The 20,287-nt window shown below is 39.9% G+C and overlaps 1 protein-coding gene across 1 annotated transcript; it reads left to right on the top strand.

Annotated features, from left to right (window-relative positions):
* Nucleotides 1-1,984: 1,984 nt before the first annotated feature.
* On the top strand, nucleotides 1,985-2,716 carry LOC131225050 (uncharacterized). The gene has a single exon (XM_058220474.1). The coding sequence runs from the start codon at nucleotides 1,985-1,987 to the stop codon at nucleotides 2,714-2,716; it is 732 nt and encodes a 243-aa protein (XP_058076457.1).
* Nucleotides 2,717-20,287: the final 17,571 nt, after the last annotated feature.

Below are 20,287 nucleotides of genomic sequence, written 5' to 3'. Positions count from 1 at the left end.
CATAGAATTGTCCCTTATTAAAATAGAAGACTATATGGATATCCCATGATAGATAGCATCACTGAATTTAACAAGCACCACATGAAATCATTCTTATCTCTGAATTTGTAATCCATATAAGCTCTTCTTGTTTATTTTTAAAAAAATTAACGCATTGTTTACATTTTATTTCCTTAAGCTATGTATCATCGTCATCTATTATGGAACGTGAGTACTCGCTCCTCTATTATTTAATCGAGTTTTGTCTTATGGCAAGCTTCCATTGCTTAATGATTCACTAATATAATGTCATTGTATCGGTTTTCAGATAATGTCTACTACGAGAATCATCTGCTGTTATGGCGGGAAGATTGAATATGAGAACAAGCGATACTCGTACACTGGTGGGGATTCGAAAACTTTTTCACTACGTGTCGAGACTACGTACGAGGAGCTTCTATATAGAATTTACAGGATTATTAAGAGTCAACCAACAGATTGTGATATTAGGATGAAAGTAATGTATCCTTGCACAAATGAATCAATCCCTCCAACTGTAATCGCAGACGACGATGACGTGCGAGAGTTCCTGGCAACACAGTTGGAGCATTCAGATAAATTCATTCCCTTAGTCATCGAGACAACGCAACACATTAATTGGAAAACACACATAGATAGCTTGCTTGAGGAGCATGGCGTGGAATTTGAATACAGGGCATCTCCATTACAAGTGGTAGTGAGCAATGATCAACTGCCCGAGCCGCCTCAAACATCAAACTTTGTGAGTAGCCAAGTCAGCTGGGCACGTGACCTTAACCTCACTTATGAGTATATGGCACCGCCTTTAGCAACAACAGCAGATCTGCCATCATCATCCACCACCCGAGCTGTACGTGTAAGCGACACTCCGCTTTCAGACCTTGCTAAAAGCGGAAACTTCATCACTCGTCAAGTTCCCGTGCCATTTGATGATGCTGCATTCACCAATGCAGCACTGCTAGAATATACAGATTCGTTGGGTGAACCGATCGATATAGCTGTTGGACAAACATTTAAGGACAAGAGTCGATGCTAGTATGTTCTAAGCTAATTTGCAATTCGCAATAAATTCCAGTATAAGGTACTGTACTCAAATTCCAGCAGATTTAGCGTGGTGTGCTTTGAAGATAAATGCAACTGGAGGGTTGACGCAAGTCGGTTGAATGATACCGGAATATTCAAGATACGAAATTATATGTCAGAACACACGTGCGGCATGTCGTGGATGAAGAGTGATCACCGGCAAGCAAGCAGTAAGTTAGCATGTGATCTGGTTGTTAGCCGCATTGAGCAACGGTTAGGTTTGAGGCCACGTGATATTATCTTCACTGTGTAAGAGAAATATAATATTCTTATCAGTTATAGGAAGGCATGGAAAGCTAAGGAGCTTGCAATTAAACAGGTGATGGGGTCTTACGAAGACTCTTACAATCAACTCCCCCTGTATTTGCATGAGTTGAGGATGGTCAACCCAGGGACGGTGACTGCTGTGCTCGTTAACCAAGAGACTTGGAGGTTTGAGAGGTGTTTTGTAGCGCTCGGACAATGCGTTCGAAGTTTTCAGAATTCTATGCGGAGGGTATTAGCCATTGATGGGACACACTTAAAGGGTAAATACAAGGGTGTTCTATTCATCGCCACGGCCTTAGATGGGGACAATCGTATATTTCCAATTGCGTTTGGCATCGGGGAATCGGAGAACAGCATGAGTTGGAATTGGTTCCTTACCTACCTCAACGATGCGTTAGGGTATCTGGAGGGTCTTGTGATTATTTCCGATCGATATAAAGGTTTAATGAAAGAGGTTCCCCAAGTCTTTCCACATGCAATCCATGGCTACTGTGTGTACCATATTTATAGAAACTTGGTGGACACTTTTAAAATCAAGTCGTTTGAGATATACTACTGGCAAGCTGTGAAGACATGCAAGAGGGCTGAATTCGAAAATTTAATGCATGATATCAAAATGGCCAACCCCACAATACATGCATGGCTGAAAGAAATTGGCTACGAGAGATGGGCATCTTCGCACTTTACAGGAAAAAGATACAACTTGGTCACTACAAACATTTTTGAATGTGTTAACGCCCTCTTCAAAGAAGCGCGGGAATACCCTGTTACCAAATTGATAGAGGCTGTAAGATGTAAGATACAAGAATTGTTTTACAAGAGAAGAGAATCTGCAGCCTCATTTGTCGGTCCGTTGACACCATGGGCGGAGCAACAGTTGAAGGATCTTATAAAGAAGGCGCGAGATGTTCGCTGTCATCCGATTTCTCGAGATGAGTACCACGTCGTGGGAAATTATAATGATACAGTCAAGCTCAGCTCGCTTTCATGTACATGTCGTGAGTTTGACATGAAGGGATACCCTTGTTTGCATGCCCTGTCCTCATGTATAAATTACAATCTTCCTCATTACTCGTACTGCTCCCCATTCTACACAATGCAAAATTACTTGAGCACATATAACGAATCGGTGTACCCAGTACGTGATATGAGCGAATGGGAGATTACTGATGGCTTCAAGGAGTACTGTGTGAAAATTAAACCCCCGGGACAGAAGAGGCCATCTGGAAGACCAAAAAAGTTAAGAATTCCCTCACGTGGAGAAGAATCAAAAACATTAAAGTGCGGTCGATGCAAACAATCCGGACATAATCGTCGGACGTGCAAGTTTCCCATACCTGATGTGTAGCATACTTTGTAATTTATTTAGTGTTTTGTATGATATATGTTGTAATATATTTTCTCTCATACAATAATGTTTTGGTTGTCTTGCTCAATTTCTAAGTAACCTCGCTCATTTTCAGTTTGTCGTACTAAATTTCTTATGCTGCCTCACTTAATTTCTTATGTTGTAATATATTGGCACTGATATGATAGGCTGAGTATTTGACACAAGCATAAGGAGCCCTGTTCAAATCTATTGTGTAAAACGAAGTTGCCAAGAGCACCGGAGCATTAAACTAAGGCTGGACAATTACACGATGATACAAAGATGACAATGGAACAAAGGAAATTAAGAGGAATGTCAGAAAATAAAAAAATTGAGCGGAAAAGAAAAGAAACACAAAAGAAAAGGTACATTTGGTTAAGAAAGTCAAGTGAAGCCAACATATGTGGGAAAATGGCAAAAGAACATTTCAATCAACCACATGACAATACCGAGGAAAAGTTACAAAAGATTAAGGCATGATAATTTGAGATATAAATGACCCGTAAAGCAGCCGCTTTCTTTGGTAGAATCTACACCTATATAAGAAAAAATAAAAGTGTAACAAGAAAAAGGATGAATTGGTGGATATGGGAAGCATACCAGGACAATCACATTACTGCACTGCCTGTTACCCATTGACTACAACTCAGCACCGCAACCTAGTTGTTGTTAGTACCTCACTGGTTTCAAATGGTTGATTTGAATTTAGAAGTATACCCAGGGCAATTTGACAGTGAGCAAGTTGCAACTTCCACAATTTCCAGTTTGGCCCGCTCAATTACCAGTTTGTTCCACTCAATTTCCAAATTGGCCCACTAAAATTCATTCAATGTCCAGCTCAATTTCCAGTTTATCCCACTCAATTTCCAGTTTGGCCAGCTTAATTTCAAGTTTGGTCCGCTAAATTTTCAATTTGGCCCGCTGAAATTCTAGTTTGTCCCGCTCATTTCCACGTTTGCCCGCTTAATTTCCAATTTGGCCCGCTCAATTTTGGCCCCCTCAATTTCCAGTTTGGCTTGCTCAATTTTCAGTTTGGCCCACTCAATTTCCAATTTGGCCAACTCAATTTCCAGTTTGTCCCGCTCATTTCCATGTTTGCCCGCTCAATTTCCAATCATTTTCCAGTTTAGCCCGCTCAATTTCCAGTTTGGCCCGCTAAATTTCCAGTTTGTCCCGCTCAAATGAATATTCCAAGGACTACTAGTTGAGCACTAAAATAAATCCCCAACTAAAAGGAGTAATATGCATATGAAAGAATCTATTTCTTACAAGGAAAAATAAACCATGCATACATAAAGAAAACATAGCAACTTCAAGTTTCCCGATCAGTTATGGTAACAGACCCACTGGCTTGTCTTCCAATAAGACCCGTCTCAACCACTATCTGCAATAATGAATAGGCTTCGCGTTTACATGCTTGGAATGCTCATCTGATAGTGATATGGACCAGCAGTAACGATTGAGGAATTTTAGGAATTATATACTTTCATGATTTTCCAGCAACAAAAAACATAAGATAAGCTTACCAGAAATAGATTAAGGTTTCCAGAAAGTCAATCAAGTTTCATGGCAATTGCCACAAGATATCTAGCTCTAGACTCTTTTGATTAGTGCTTTTTGCAATTTTCAGATATCTTGAGGAAATAAAACTAACTTTTCATAGGAATCCATGATAAAGAGATTGAGCACCCCACTTTTCAAGATATCATGAGGAAATAAAACCAACTTTACTTAGGTGTATTTTATGTAAATTACATATCTTGTTTGATAAACACAGTAGGGTTGGACATCTAACCCCACTAGTCTCTCCTTTCCTTCAAAGCTTTTCTACTTACACAGAAAATAGGAGCTTTTAATGAACATCCAATCCCACTCAATTTCCAGTTTGGCCCACTCATTTCCTCGTTTGCCCCGCTCAATATCCAGTTTGAACCGCTCGTTTCCTAGTTTGGCCCGCTCAATATCCAGTTTGTCCCGCTCAATTTCCAATTTGGCCCGCTCATTTTCTTGTTTGGCCCGCTCATTTTTCAATTTGTCCCGTTCAATTTTCAGTTTGGCCCGCTCATTTTCGAGATTATCCTGCTTAATTTCCAATCTGGCCAGCTCAATTTCCAGTTTGGCCCGCTCAATTCCCGGTCAATTCGCTTCACTTCACGGTCATTTCCATGCATTTCACAGTCATTCCCGGCGATTCCGTGTTGATTCACGATCATTTCCATGCATTTCATGGTGAATTCCCTTCACTTCATGGTCATTTCCACGCATTTCACGGTCAATTCGCTCCACTTCACAGTCATTTCCATGCATTTCACGGTCAATTCGCTCCACTTCATAGTCATTTCCATGCATTTCACGGTCAATCCCGTCGATTCCGTGTTGATTCACGGCCATTTCAATGCACTTCACGGTCATTTCCCTTCACTTCACGGTCATTTCCATGCATTTCACGGTCAATTCCCTTCACTTCACCATCATTTCCATGCATTTTTTTCTAAACAAACAAACTGAAGTATAGGACTACTCCATTACAAGTTGTATTTTCTATCAAGCAATTTATTTGGGAGAGGGAAATCCAGCATATCTTGTTAGCTTGAGGGGAGGCATTAGAATTTCCTTTGCCTTCAACACAAATGATCTGCACTCAATTATAATTAATTTATAAGAAACTTATATATTAATCGAGTTTGTGTTGGGTCAGGCAACCCAAGACCTCAATCCGAGCTCAACCCAAGTTTTATCAGGTTGGTGTTTGTATGGCCCAACCCCAAGACCAAACTCGATACATCCTGCCCAAGCCCAACCCAATGTTGGGTCGGCCACAGGTTGGTCGGGTTGAGCCCGCCCAACTTCTAGCCCTATAATCATATACGGTATGTTAAGTAACTAATTTTGGTTTAGAAGATATTCTTGTTATATGAATAAAGAAAGAAATTTAAAAAAAAAGTGATAATTTTTTTTTTTTTGCATATGCTTATATATACATATTTATATAAATGTTATCTCAGCATCCTCTACCAAAACCCCAATCAGCTCAAGGCAGCAAGGATTATGTACAATAGCTAAGATCTGCACATCTTTCTATTGGTCAGAAAGGAATGAAGACTAATCGAGCAAAAATAATGTATTTTACTATTAGAATATCATTAAGAAGACAACACGTTGCTTTGCTGCAGATAACATTTGAGGAAAGAGCTCTTAAGCTACAGTATCTTTTATGATCATTCATTTCCCTTAGGCATCAATACTCATAGACTGCAGTTAGGACTTAAGAGTCCTACCTTGACTAATGAGAAGCCTTTCTGACATCACAGTGGTCTGACATCCATTTAGTGTGATTTTCAGCTTTAGTCCATTCAGAATGGAGGTCATGATTTGGAATGGTCTAAATTGGCTTACACGTATGCCAAATATATCGATGGGTAAATGGTGATGGCATTATGCACACCCATGGTTCTGAATGTCAGTATCAGTTGGTGTATCGGGCCAGCGAAAAAATGAATAAATTAGAGAGAGAGAGAGAGAGAGAGAGAGAGAGAGTTTGTCTTTATGAGAAAACAATACTTGTAAATTAAAGAACGAAATTTTCTTTTTATGAGAAAACACCACGAAGAATTAGAAGGCAGCACTGAAGATCCCTTTTTTCCTGTTGAGGTAAAAGGTAAGCTGATTTCATTTTTGTATGAAACTTCCAATTTCTCCATTTTTGCTGCTGGGAACAATCTCTGACATTTCCTTGTAGGAATCAGAACTAACGAGCATTTTGATCTAATTAAATAGAACAGAGAACATACTATAATTGGAGCAACACCACATCGCCACTTGTTCACGGGATTTTTCAGGTTGGTCACAGTTGCCATGTATCCATTCAAACCAGCAGCTAGAATGTGATAGCAGATGTGCCCAAGAACCTGCACAGATTTGATTCTTAATCATGCACAGATCATCAACATAACTCGAAAAGGAAAGAAAGTTGTTGTTTTTTAGAACATACATAGGCATATTCACAGTCAAACTTCAATGGTAAAGAACCCCGGGCCTGATAGCCAAAGAAGTGACAGATAGCATTGAATTTCTTTCCTTTGTAAGTACCTTCTTTCTGAACAGATCCACTAATATGTCAGTCTACCAGAATATTAGGGATAAAGATAATGAACCTACAGCATTGAAGTTTACCAATCTCTTGTTCATCTCATTCTCTACCAACTGCGCTAGGAGTATCGAGTCTCAATCTGAACAAAAATTTCAAAGCACAAAATCATGGCACCGTGTAACAAGGACTTGAAATAAGCAAGTTAACCATGTCAATAGACTCAGCATCTATGATTTTCTTTTTCTTTTTTGTTCCCAAATAATTTCATTGTTTTTTCTTGGTTTCTAGCTTTGCTATCTCTGCTTTAATGTATTACCAATTCTCCATTAATAAGATGGATAGATAAAACCTGCATCTATGATGACGTCATCACCTACTACTCGAGTCTCCTCTCAGAAGAGAAGTGGATGCAGCCGAGCCCAGACAAGCAAATGTTCGATAGGATCTTGGAGGTGGAAGCTGAGGCCCTTAGCATGTTAGGCCCCATTGTCGGACAGCCTGGATAGAATACATACCTCAGGTGGGTCCCACTCGACGACTTGTAATGGAGTAGTCCTATACTTTAGTTTGTTTTTTTAGAAAAAAATGACCCTGAAATGATGGTGAAGTGAAGGGAATTGACCATGAAATGAAATGGAATCACTGGAATTGACCGTGAAATACATGGAAATGACCGTGAAATTTTGTGGAAATGACTGTGAAGTGCATGGAAATGATCAGTGACCACACTAGCTTCCCTCGAAACGTGATAAAAATATCAGCACGGACCTTATACCAACTTTTTTAGTTTTGCTGACAATGAAATTTGATCTGCATTTTCTACATCTCTTTCCACTTTAACCAGCCTAGAAAATAAATGAGACTCACCTGCCTTGTTGGAGTCTCACCGGTCTGAAACACCATATTGTTTCTCCCTAGTCACTTCTCATAACACCAACTAAATTTTTTTGTTCCGTGTTGTCGCTGTTCAAGCTCTTTCCATACAGATGCCAAAGTGACACAAAACTCATTTTCACTAATTTTAACCAACTGATAAAAAATTCTTGATAATGTCTCTCTCTCACTTCTAATGATACTCTATTTTCAAAGAATTTCTTAGTCCTTTCCTTCTAGATCCACCAGATTATGTCAAATGAAAGCATCCTCAAAATTCGCCCTACTTGATTAAACAACAATTTCATTCACCCACCTACGACCAAGGCCACTTTTCTGGAGAACCCAACAAATTAAAAAGCGTTTGAAGAAGTTCCATATCCCTAGGCATTCTACAAACAAGATATAGGTGATAGAATGATTTTTCTATTTCTCTACACAAGTGGCACATTTCTTGCTTGCTGAGGTCATATCATCTTTGTTGAAATCATTCAGACTCTGGAAGATCCTAGCCTTTTTTTGCTGTTGTGGCCTGAAAATATCTTTGGAGGCTTCCTGTCTCTTCATGGCACCCAACAATGTAATAATGACATTAAGTAAACATGACAATTAGAAAACACTGGTTTGATGAGAGTAATTCAGCCTCTAGACAAATTGAATGTTTTTTTTAAAAGACAAATTCAATACCAAAAGGTCTTTCCATTCAAATACGCACATTCATTTGTTGTCTGCTAGTCACATGTAGGACTGTCAATGAGCCAGGCCTCGCTCAATTTCTAATTTGGCCCGCTCATTTTCCAGCTTGTCCCGCTCATTTTCTGGTTTGTCCCGCTCATTTTCCAGTTAGGCCAGTTTGTCCCGCTCATTTTCCAGTTAGGCCAGTTTGGCCCGCTTAATTTCCACTTTGGCCCGCTCATTTTCTAGTTTGGCCCGCTCATTTTCCAGTTTGGCCCGCTCATTTTCCTATTTGGTCCGCTCAACCAGCTTAATTTCCAGTTTGGTTCGCTCAATTTCTAGTTTGGCCCGCTCATTTTCCAGTTTGTCCTGCTTAATTTCCAGTTTGGCCCGCTCAATTCCTGCTAAATTCGCTTCACTTCACGGTCATTCCCGGCAATTCCGTGTTGATTCACGATCATTTCCAGTTTGTCCCGCTCATTTTCCAGTTTGTCCCGCTCATTTTCTAGTTTGGCCCGCTCATTTTCAAGTTAGGCCAGTTTGGCCCGCTTAATGTTTAGTTCGCTCAATTTCTAGTTTGGCCCGCTCATTTTCCAGTTTGGCCTGCTTAATTTCCAGTTTGGCCCGCTCAATTCCTGCTAAATTCGCTTCACTTCACGGTCATTCCCGGCAATTCCGTGTTGATTCACGATCATTTCCATGCATTTCACGGTCAATCCCGGCGATTCCGTGTTGATTCACGGTCATTTCCATACACTTCACGGTCATTTCCATGCATTTCATCATTTCACGGTCAATTTCCTTCACTTCACCCTCATTTCACGGTCATTTCCCTTCACTAATTTTGGTTTAGAATGTATTCTTGCTATATGAATAAAGAAAGAAATGAGACAAAGTATAACCGAAATTTTTTTTTAATATGCTTATATATATACACATATTTATATAAAATACGTGTTAGAGAAAAATTGTAGGTAGAATAAAATTTTACATGTCAAAACAGGAATACGACTATAGCTACGGTTATAATCTGTAGCCATAGATTCGGCGATCAATCGCGAATCCTGCGATTCCGCCCCAACTCGCTGTCCCATTCGGGGATCAATCGTAGATCCCGCGATTCCACCGCCTAACCCGGCTCGGCCCCACCTCCTCGGGTGCTGCCCTCCTCTTTCCCATGAGGGAAATGATCAACAAAGAGGAGAAGAATGAGGCGATAGCTCCAACAAGGGTCATTTTCTTACAAACTCAGAGGTGAATGATGCAAGGGTTGAAGCTTGGATAGAGGGATTCCACCGCGATTTGACGATTTGGGGACTTGAGGATTTCGAAGTCGGTAGGATTTGGGGATTGGAAGATTTCGAAAGTAGTAGGATTTGGGGATTTAAAGATTTCAGAATTTTTGTAGGAGTTGGGGATGTGAGGATTTCAAAATTTGTAGGGTTTAGGGATTCGAAATGAAAAGAGGGTGAAAGAAGAAGATACGATGGATGTTGAAGTGGGAATGATGTAAGGGATAATGAGATGAAATGTGAAATGGATGAAGGCCTGGGGATTCCGATTTAAGAGGGTTGAGGGAAGCAAAGAGGGTGAGAGTAGTGAGGAAAAGGAGAGATTTGAGTGAGTGAGTGAAGTAGTGAGACGCCCCACTCACGTACTGACTTAAATGGGGGGTGGCCTGATCGGCGATTAATCGCGGATCCCGCAATTCCGCCCCCACTCCCTGTCCCATTCGGGGATCAATCCCGGATCCCGCGATTCCGCCCCCACTCCCTGTCCCATTCGGGGATCAATCCCGGATCCGGCGATTCCGCCCCAAATTGCTGCCTCGATCAGCGATCAATCGTGGTGGGCCCCACTTTGGTGACCATGGGGGGAAATAGGATTGTGTACTGAGTTACTCAGTACGCTTTTATCGTACTGAGTAAACTCAGTTGGGCCTAAGTATGAATGTATGTGGGTTATCCACGCCGTCCATCCGTTTTTCAAGATAATTTCAGTGCTTGAGTCTAAAATAAAAGTATTCCCAAAGCTCAAGTGGACCACACTATAAGAAACAATGGGACTAATGACTTCCACTGTTGAAACCTTGCTAGGGCCGACAGTGATTTTTATTTGTCATCCAACCTATTCATAAGATTACACAGAGATGGATGAAGGTAAAAAACAATTATCAGCTTGATCCAAAACATCTGTGGCCCCCAAGAAATTTTCAACAGTATAATTTCAATTCACACTATTTCCCGTGGTGAATTTTCTACGATTAGAAGATCATCAAGCAGTACATCTGCAAAAATAGCATAACAGCATTGGACAGTAACTCAAGAAGAATGGTTAATATACAAATTTTCTAGACCAACGCCATTCAAAATGAGTGGGCCAAACTGAAAATTGAGCAGGACAAACTGGAAAATCGAGCCGGCCAAACTAGGAAATGAGCGGGCCAATCTAGAAATTGAGCGGGCCAAACTGGAAATTCAGCAAGCCAAACTGCAAATTAAGCGGGGCAAACTAGCCTAACTGGAAAATGAGCGGGACAAACTGGAAAATGAGCGGGACAAACTGGAAAATGAGCGGGCAAACATGGAAATGAGCGGGACAAACTGGAAATTGAGGGGGCCAAACATGGAAATGAGCGGGCCAATCTAGAAATTGAGCGGGCCAAACTGGAAATTCAGCGAGCCAAACTGCAAATTAAGCGGGGCAAACTAGCCTAACTGGAAAATGAGCGGGACAAACTGGAAAATGAGCGGGCCAAACATGGAAATGAGTGGGCCAATCTAGAAATTGAGCGCAAACATGGAAATGAGCGGACTCCATGGAAATGAGCGGGACAAACTGGAAATTGAACGGGCCAATCTAGAAATTGAGCGGGCTAAACTGGAAATTCAGCGAGCCGAACTGAAAATTAAGCGGGCCAAACTAGCCTAACTGGAAAATGAGCGGGACAAACTAGAAAATGAGCGGGCCAAACAGGAAAATGAGCAAGCCTAATTGGAAATTGAGTAGGACAAACTGGAAATTGAGCAGGGGAAACATGAAATCAGCGGGGCAAACCGGAAAATCATTATGCCCACCTTTTCCTGTGGTATGATTCACTTGATATTTTGATATGCTTCAATTTGGGGCTCAACCCCTTAATTAGATAGAAAAACAGATTGACGGCGTTGATATTCTACATGAAATGGATTGACTACTCCCCCTACCACCAGCTAATGGCTGGTGTTCGGTGCTCTGTGGGCCCCATCATGATGTATGTGTTTCAACCATGCTGTCCGTCTTTTTTTATATATCGTTTTATGATATTATACAAAAAAATGTGGTATATCCTGATCTCAATTGGACCACATTATAGGAAACAATGTTTAATGAACATCGACCAATAAAAACCTTTTGGTGGCCATAAAAGTATTGGATCAAGCTGATCTTTGTTTTTAGCCTTCATCTGGGTCTTTATGATGTAATAAACAGATTGGATTTCAGATAAACAGTACAATTGGCCTCAGGAGGATTTAAATGATGGATATCCAATCACTATTGTTTTCCTGTATTGTGGTACATCTAAGATTTATATCCCTCATATTTTTAGGAAAAAGCCCTGAAATGACAATAGGGAAGGATGAAGATTTCCTACTAAGCAGTTTCAGCAACATAGCCATTAGAATGTTGTCTATGTAATGAAGGACTTGGTTCCATGGCTGGCTAGTGGTAGACTCAGGACATGATTTAAGGTCTAATTTGAGGCCCACATATCCAACCAAATTCCATTGATTGGACTTGGTCCCACATATCCAGAACTGGTAGCCTTATTGTTGGGTTTATGCAAAAAACCATAGAGTATGGGAGGGTTTCATACAACCATACACATATCCAAGCCCATGCGGTTGTACATAGAAGAAGTAGCTGAGTGGGTTTTTAGAGTCATTAAGTTGGGACCTCTTATTAAATTTTCTTTCCTTCATGATGGATGGATTAAGTCGAGTTCGACTCGTGTCGAGGTGGGCCAAGCTCGGCTTGACTCGTCCATGCTGAGTCAAGTCGAGTTCGAGTCGAGTCGAGTTGCAATACACCATGGTCGAACTCGGCTTGAACTCAACTTTACTCGCCTCGAGTTGGCCTTTCAATCCGAGCTGTCTTAGGTTTGATGTTAATTTTGTAGGAGCTGTATATTGTTGTGAATGATGTCTTTACTTCACAGTCATTACCATGCATTTCACGGTCAATTACGGCGATGTCGTATCTTTTCATGGTAATTTCCATGCATTGTTCAGGTCTGTTCATGGCTCTAGAGGTGGATGGCCCGCTCAATTTTCAGTTTGTCCCGCTCATTTCCATGTTTGCCCGCTCAATTTCCAGTTTGTCTCGCTCAATTTTCAGTTTATCCCGCTCAATTTTCAGTTTGTCCCGCTCATTTTCTAGTTTGTCCCACTCATTTTCCAGTTAAGCGAGTTTGACCCCCTCAATTTCTAGTTTGGCCCTCTCATTTTCCAGTTTGGGCTGCTCAATTCTAATTTGTCCAGCTCAATTCCCAGTTTGGCCCGCTCAATTTTCAGCTTGTCCCGCTCAATTTCCAGTTTGTCCCGCTCAATTTCCAGTTTATCCCGCTCAAATTCCAGTTTGGCCCGCTCAATTTCCTGTTTGACCCGCTCATTTTCCAGTTTGTCCCGCTCATTTCCATGTTTGCTCGCTCAATTTCCAGTTTGTCCCGCTCAATTTCTAGTTTATCCCGCTCAATTTTCGGGCCTTAATTTCGTCGCAATTTCCGATTTGTCCGCTCAATTTTCAATTTGTCCCGCTCAATTTTCGGGCCCGCTCAATTTCTAGTTTGTCCCACCCAACTTTCGGCCATAAAATCCTATATGATACGTCAAGTAACTAATTTTGGTTTAGAAGATATTCTTGTTATATGGTTAAAGAAAGAAATGGAGAAAAAAGAGATAAAATTTTGTTTATATGCTTATATATACATATTGATTATAACTATGTGTAGGTGGAATAAAATGAAAAAGGATGAAAACTAAATGCAAGGAAAACATTAAATTCCTCTTATGTAAACTGAATTAATGCTCCAAACAGTGTTCCCACAAACAAATTTTCCGAAAGGACATTCATCCAAACATGCTATGAAATAAATTTTCAGACTAAAAATTTGTTTTCGCTTGGCCTGGGCCTGGCTCATTGACAGTCCTACATGTGACCAACATGCAACAAATGAATGTGCGTATTTGAATGCAAAGACCTTTTGGTAATGAATTTGTCTTTTAAAAAAAATATTCAATTTGTCTAGAGGCTGAATTACTCTCATTAAACCAATGTTTTCTAATTCATGTTTACTTAATGTCATTATTACATTGTAGGGTGCCATGAAGAGACAGGAAGCCTCCAAAGATATTTTCAGGCCACAACAGCAAAAAAAGGCTAGGATCTTCTAGAGTATGAGATTTCAGCAAAGATGATATGACTTCAGCAAGCAAGAAATGTGCCACTTGTGTAGAGAAATAGAATAATCATTCAATCACCTATATCTTGTTTGTGGAATGCTTAGGGATATGGAACTTCTTCAAACGCTTTTTAATTTGTTGGGTTCTCCAAAAAAGTGGCCTTGGTCGTAGGTGGGAGGATGAAATTGTTGTTTAATCAAGTAGGGAGAATTTTGAGGATGCTTTCATTTGACATAATCTGGTAGATCTGGAAGGAAAGGAATAAGAAATTCTTTGAAAACAGAGTATCATTAGAAGTGAGTGAGAGACATGATCAAGAATTTTTTATCAGTTGGTTGAATTTAGTGAAAATGGGTTTTGTGTCACTTTGGCATCTATATGGAAAGAGCTTGAACAGCGACAACATGGATAAAAAAATTTAGTTGATGTTATGAGAAGTGACTAGGGAGAAACAATATGGTGTTTCAGACCGGTGAGACTCCAACAAGGCAGGTGAGTCTCATTTATATATAAACACTTCAATAAAAGTGGAACTCATTGTTACAATACTTAAAACATACAAGATTCAGTTTATTTAACTTTCTGTAATCCAGTCAGATTGAACGGGATCCCACAACATTAATAAAGATGATTTCAGAGCCCAAATGAGAGTGAAATGGTAAATTAGTCATTGTAGAGAGAGATTTATGATCAGTCATTTCTGAAAGTTTGTATTTTAAAATGGCTTGCTAGTTCTACCAGGAGATAGATACATGTACAGCCAACTCTCAGATTGCTCGCTGATTTGCATGACCATTCCTTCAAAACTAAGAACTGCCTTTGAAAACTACCAAACCTCACCAAGATTATATGACCACGATGCAACCAGTAGTTTAGATAAACCAGATGCAACTGATAACTATTATAGTTTCATTCCTACAACCTACATCACACAATGTTCCTCATATCGAAGCTCCATTCCAAATAAAATCTTTGAAACAATCAGTGTAATGATAAAAAGAATAAACAAAATTTATAATAGAAGCAAAGGAAATAAGCACTACCAAATGATAGAGCAAAGGTTAGTGCATTATCAAACTGATTCAGTCTATGAGATTCTTCTCCTCCTCATATATACTAGCCTGAACAAAGAAAACAAGCCCACAAACATGAATGAATTTGTCTCATGACTTGAACTCATTTAACCTAGAGAGCATCCAAGAACCAAGGCCCAGAAGTACATATCAAGTTCAATATTGTGCTAAAAGTGAAATCGATCAATTTCTGGACAAAACTAATAGGAACAAAAAAAATGGGAGATTTAATATTTATCTATATGCAGCTAGCACATCCGTAGCTGGCTCAGATCAATAGCCTAGCTCACCAAACCATGGACTGCTTTTGCATCTTTTTACTGACCAACTATTTTCTTAACTGATGGTTTGCAAATAGACGATTAAGAAAAAGCTGAAACAAAAATCAAAATTTGATAGAAAAAAGATAAAGATTGGACCTATTTACAATAGTCACTTGCCCATCAGTTGGGTCAGCTTAGCATCAAATTCCTTCTTTAGTTCCACCTCTTCTTCCAAATACCTCCACTTCAGCTCAGTCTTCTCATCTTCATGCAATCGTATCAGCTTCTCTCTCTCTCTCTCTCTCTCTCTCTCTCTCTCTCTCTCTCTGCTTCAAAACACCATTTTCTCTGATGTGTCTGGCTATCAATGAATTGAGCAATCTCCTCAAGCCTACTTTAAGGACTGTTTGGATTTGTGGATTTTTTATTTTTTATTTTTGAAGAAAATGGAGTTTTTTGGGAAACTCCATATCTTGAAAACAATAAGAAATGAAAAATTGTTTCCCATGATTGTCTTTCAGCAAGATTTTCTTGAAAAAATTTCATCGTTTACAAATCTATATTCATGGAAAATTTGTTGCCAGTCTAGGTAAGGAAACTTAAAGGGGGCATTTTTCAGGAAAGAAGCTGATACGAATGGATTGGCATGTTTCATCGTTTATAAATCTATATTCATGGAAAATTTCATCGTTTACAAATCTATGACAATAGTTTTGCAATTTCAAATACCAGCTTCTAGATTGAGCAACTTGGATTGCATAAATGATTGAGTGAACACATAGCATGTAAAATAGGAACTATAGGCATTAGTGAGCAGAAATGAGCAAGAATGAATCAGGCATTTCATCGAACACATGGACTACAATGCATTTCATAAAACATATCATTTGAAAATCATTTCAAATAAATAGCACAACAAGTTCTTAAGCATAGATCGCAACCCGTGATCATTATCTGGGCCCTCAGGGGCCGATAAAACGGTAACATAGGGTTCAAACTTGTCGGCGGTTTCGAAGTAGGAGTTCGACACAGGGCGTAAGGATCTCTACAATAGACGTATTCTATTAGCAATTGTGAAAAAAGGGTTTCAATAGTCTAGGTTTTTGGGTCGAGGGTTGGATCTCACCTGTTTGTGGTCCCGCTCGTGGCACGAAGTCTTCTCTCATTGTTCAGGTCTGTTCATGGCTCTGGAGGTGGATGGCCCACTCATTTTCCAGTTTGTCTAGCTCAAATTTCAATTTGGCCCGCTCAATTTCAATTTGTCCGCTCAATTTTTAGTTTGTCCCGCTTATTTCCATGTTTGCTCGCTCGATTTCCACTTTGGCACGCTGAAATTCTAGGTTTGTCCCGCTCAATTTCAGTTTGGCCCGCTCATTTTCGAGTTTGTCTTGCTCAATTTCCGATTTGGCCCGCTCAATTTCCGGTTTGTCTGCTCAATTTTCGATTTGTCGCTCAAATTTGGTTTGGTGGCTCAAATTTCGATTTGTCTGCTCAATTTTCGGTTTGTCCGCTCATTTCCATGTTTGCCCGCAATTTCCAGTTTGGCCAGCTGAAATTCTAGTTTGTCCCGCTCATTTCCATGTTTGCCCGCTCAATTTTCGATTTGTCCCGCTCAATTTCCTTTGTCGCGCTGAATTTCCGATTTGTCCCGCTCAATTTTCGGTTTGGCTCGCTTTCAATTTCTAGTTTGTCCCGCTCAATTTCGATTTTGGCCCAAATTAGTTTGGCCCGCTCAATTTCCAATTTGGCCCGCTCAATTTCTAGTTTGTCCCGCTCAATTTTCAATTTATCCTGCTTATTTCCATGTTTGCCCGCTCAATTTCCAGTTTGGCCCGCTGAAATTCTAATTTGTCCTGCTCATTTCCATGTTTGCCCGCTCAATTTCCAGTTTGTTACTTCATGGTCATTTTCATGCATTTCACGGGCAATCCCGGCGATTCCGTTTCATTTCATGGTCATTTCCATGCATTTCATGGTTAATCCCGGCGATTCCGTTTCATTTCACGGTCATTTCCATACATTTCATGGTCAATCCTGGTGATTCCGTTTCATTTCACGGTCATTTCCATGCATTTCATAGTCATTTTCCTTCACTTCACGATCATTTCCATGCATTTCACGATCAATCCCGACGATTCCATTTCATTTCACGGTCAATCCTGGCAATTCCGTTTTGATTCACGGTCATTTCCATGCATTTCACGGTCAATTTCCTTCACTTCACGGTCATTTCCATGCATTTCACGGTCAATCCTGGCGATTCCGTTTTGATTCATGGTCATTTCCATGCATTTCACGGTCAATTTCCTTCACTTCACGGTCATTTCCATGTATTTCACGGGCAATCCCGGCGATTTCGTTTCATTTCACGGTCATTTCCATGCATTTCACGGTTAATCCCGCGATTTCGTTTCATTTCACAGTCATTTCCATGCATTTCACGATCAATCCCGGTGATTCCGTTTCATTTTACGGTCATTTCATGCATTTCACGGTCATTTCCTTTTACTTCATGGTCATTTCCATGCATTTCACGGTCATTTCCTTTCACTTCATGGTCATTTCCATGCATTTCACGGTCAATCCTAGCGATTCCATTTCATTTCACGATCATTTCCATGCATTTCATAGTCATTTACATGCATTTCATGGTCATTTTCCTTCATTTCACGGTCATTTCTATGCATTTCCTGGCAATTCCCAAGACTTCAATCCAAGCCCAACCCAAGTTTTATTGAGTTGTTGTTTGTATAGCCCAACCCCAAGACCAAACTCGATACATCTTGACCAAGCCCAACCCAATGTCGGGTCGGTCACAGGTTGGTCGGGTTGAGCCCGCCCAACTTTCAGCCCTAAAATTATATATGGTACGTTAGTAACTAATTTTGGTTTAGAAAATATTCTTATTATATGAATAAAGAAAGAAATGAAAAAAAAGAGATTTTTTTTATATGCTTATATTTACATATTTATATAAATATGTGTTAGAAAAAAAATGTAGGTAGAATAAAATTCTCCATGTAAAAAAAAAAAAAGAAAAAAAAAAAAAGAAAGAAAGAAAGAAAGTGCGTTGGGATAAGGCTATAGCTACGGTTATAGCTACGGTTATAATCCGTAGCCATAGATCGGGGGTGGAATCGCAAGGTTCACGATTAATCGCCGTGTTGGGATACGGCTTTAGCTACGGTAATAGCTACGGTTATAATCCGTAGCCATAGATCGGGGGTGGAATCGCGAGGTTCACGATTAATCGCCGATAGGGACAGCAACTTGCGGTGGAATGCCAACTTACTGGTATAGCTACGGATTATAACCGTAGCTATATCCGTATCCCTATCCACACACCATTACCATTCTACTTGAACGTCTACCGTTGAAACCCTTTTAGGGGCCCCACAAGTTTTGGATCATTACGAAAATCGTTTTTCCTCTTCATCCAGGTCTTTGTGGCCTTATGAATAGATTGGATGGAAAATAAATGTTATGGTGGGCCCTACAAAAGTTTTAACGATGAAAATCAATTTTCCGCTGCTCTGTGTGGTGTGGCCCAGTTGATCATTGGATATGATTTTCCTTTTTTTGGATAATGCTCCGAAATGATCTCGAAATATGGATGAACGGTGTGGATATAATAAATACATAGCTGTGGGGCCATGTAACTTTGATCTCTTTTAAGCCGTTCGTACAACTGTCAGTTGGAGGAGCGTCAGCGCTCGTCTTCGCAGTGAAAAGGAGGGGTAGTTTCGTCCTCAAAGTCGTTGTCCGCACGTGCTAGTCTAAGTTGGTCACTTAAGTTTGTATTCTTTCATAAAAACCGCTGGGTAAAAGGTTTTGTCTACAGTGGTCATTTTCTCAAGAGGGAATCCTTTCAAATTCACAGCTATTTACATTTGGAGAAAATGACCACTGTAGACAAAACCTTTTATCCAGCGGTTTTTATGCAGGAATACAAACTTTAGTTACTAACTTAGACTAGCACGTGCGGACAGCGACTTTGAGGACGAAACTACCCTTCCTTTTCACTGCGAAGACGAGCGCTGACGCTCCTCCAACTGAGAGTTGTACGAACGGCTTAAAAGATATCAAAGTTACATAGCCCCGCAGCTATGTATTTATTATATCCACAACGTTCATCTATATCTAGAGATCATTTCGGAGCATTATCCAAAAAAAAAAAAAAAATCATATCCAAAGATCAACCGGACTACACCACCAAGAGCAGCGGGGAAATTGATTTTCACCGTTAAAAATTTTGTGGGGCCACCATAACATTTATTTTCCATCCAATCTATTCATAAGGTCACAAAGGCCTGGATGAAGAGGAAAAACAAATTTCATAATGACCCAAAACTTCTTTAACCCCTAAAAGGGTTTCAATGGTAGACGTTCAATTCCCCACTGTCTTTTACAGTGTGGTCCACTTGATAGTTAGATCTGTCTTATTTTTCATCTCAAGCCTTAATATGAGCTCGCCAAATATATGTACGGTTTGGATATAACACATACCTCATGGTGGGGTCCACAGAAGCAACGAAAATTTCACCCAAAAAAAAAAAAACAGAATCCGCGATGAATCCGCGATTGATCCTCCATTCAAACAAAAGGCTATGGCTATGGATTATAACCGTAGCTATAGCCGTACTGTGTGCTTTTCTTTCTTTTTTTTTATTTTTTTTATTTTTTTTACTTTTAGAATTTTATTCTACCTACATTTTTCTCTAACACATTTATATAAATATGTATATATGAGCATATAAAAAAAAAAAATTGTCTCCTTTTTTCATTTCTTTCTTTATTCATATAACAAGAATATCTTCTAAACCAAAATTAGTTACTTGACGTACCATATATGATTTTATGGCTAAAAGTTGGGCGGGTTTAACCCGACCAACCTGTGACCCACCCGACATTGGGTTGGGCTTGGGCAGGATGTATCGGGTTTGGTCTTGAGGTTGGGCCATACAAACACCAACCCGATAAAACTTGGAAACGAAATCGTCGGGATTGACCAACAAATGCATAGAAATGATCGTGAAGTGAAGGGAATTGACCGTGAAGTGCATCGAAATGACCGTGAATCTAAATGGAATCATTGGAATTGACCGTGAAATGCATGGAAATGAACATGAAGTTAA

The sequence above is a fragment of the Magnolia sinica genome, chromosome 14 (genome assembly GCF_029962835.1).
Source record: "Magnolia sinica isolate HGM2019 chromosome 14, MsV1, whole genome shotgun sequence".
NCBI lineage: Eukaryota > Viridiplantae > Streptophyta > Magnoliopsida > Magnoliales > Magnoliaceae > Magnolia > Magnolia sinica.
This window is presented reverse-complemented; position numbering and strand designations above follow the sequence as displayed.

Coding starts and splice junctions, on each gene's coding strand:
- LOC131225050 (XM_058220474.1), top strand. CDS start 1,985: ATGGCCAACCCCACAATACATGCATGGCTGAAAGAAATTGGCTACGAG.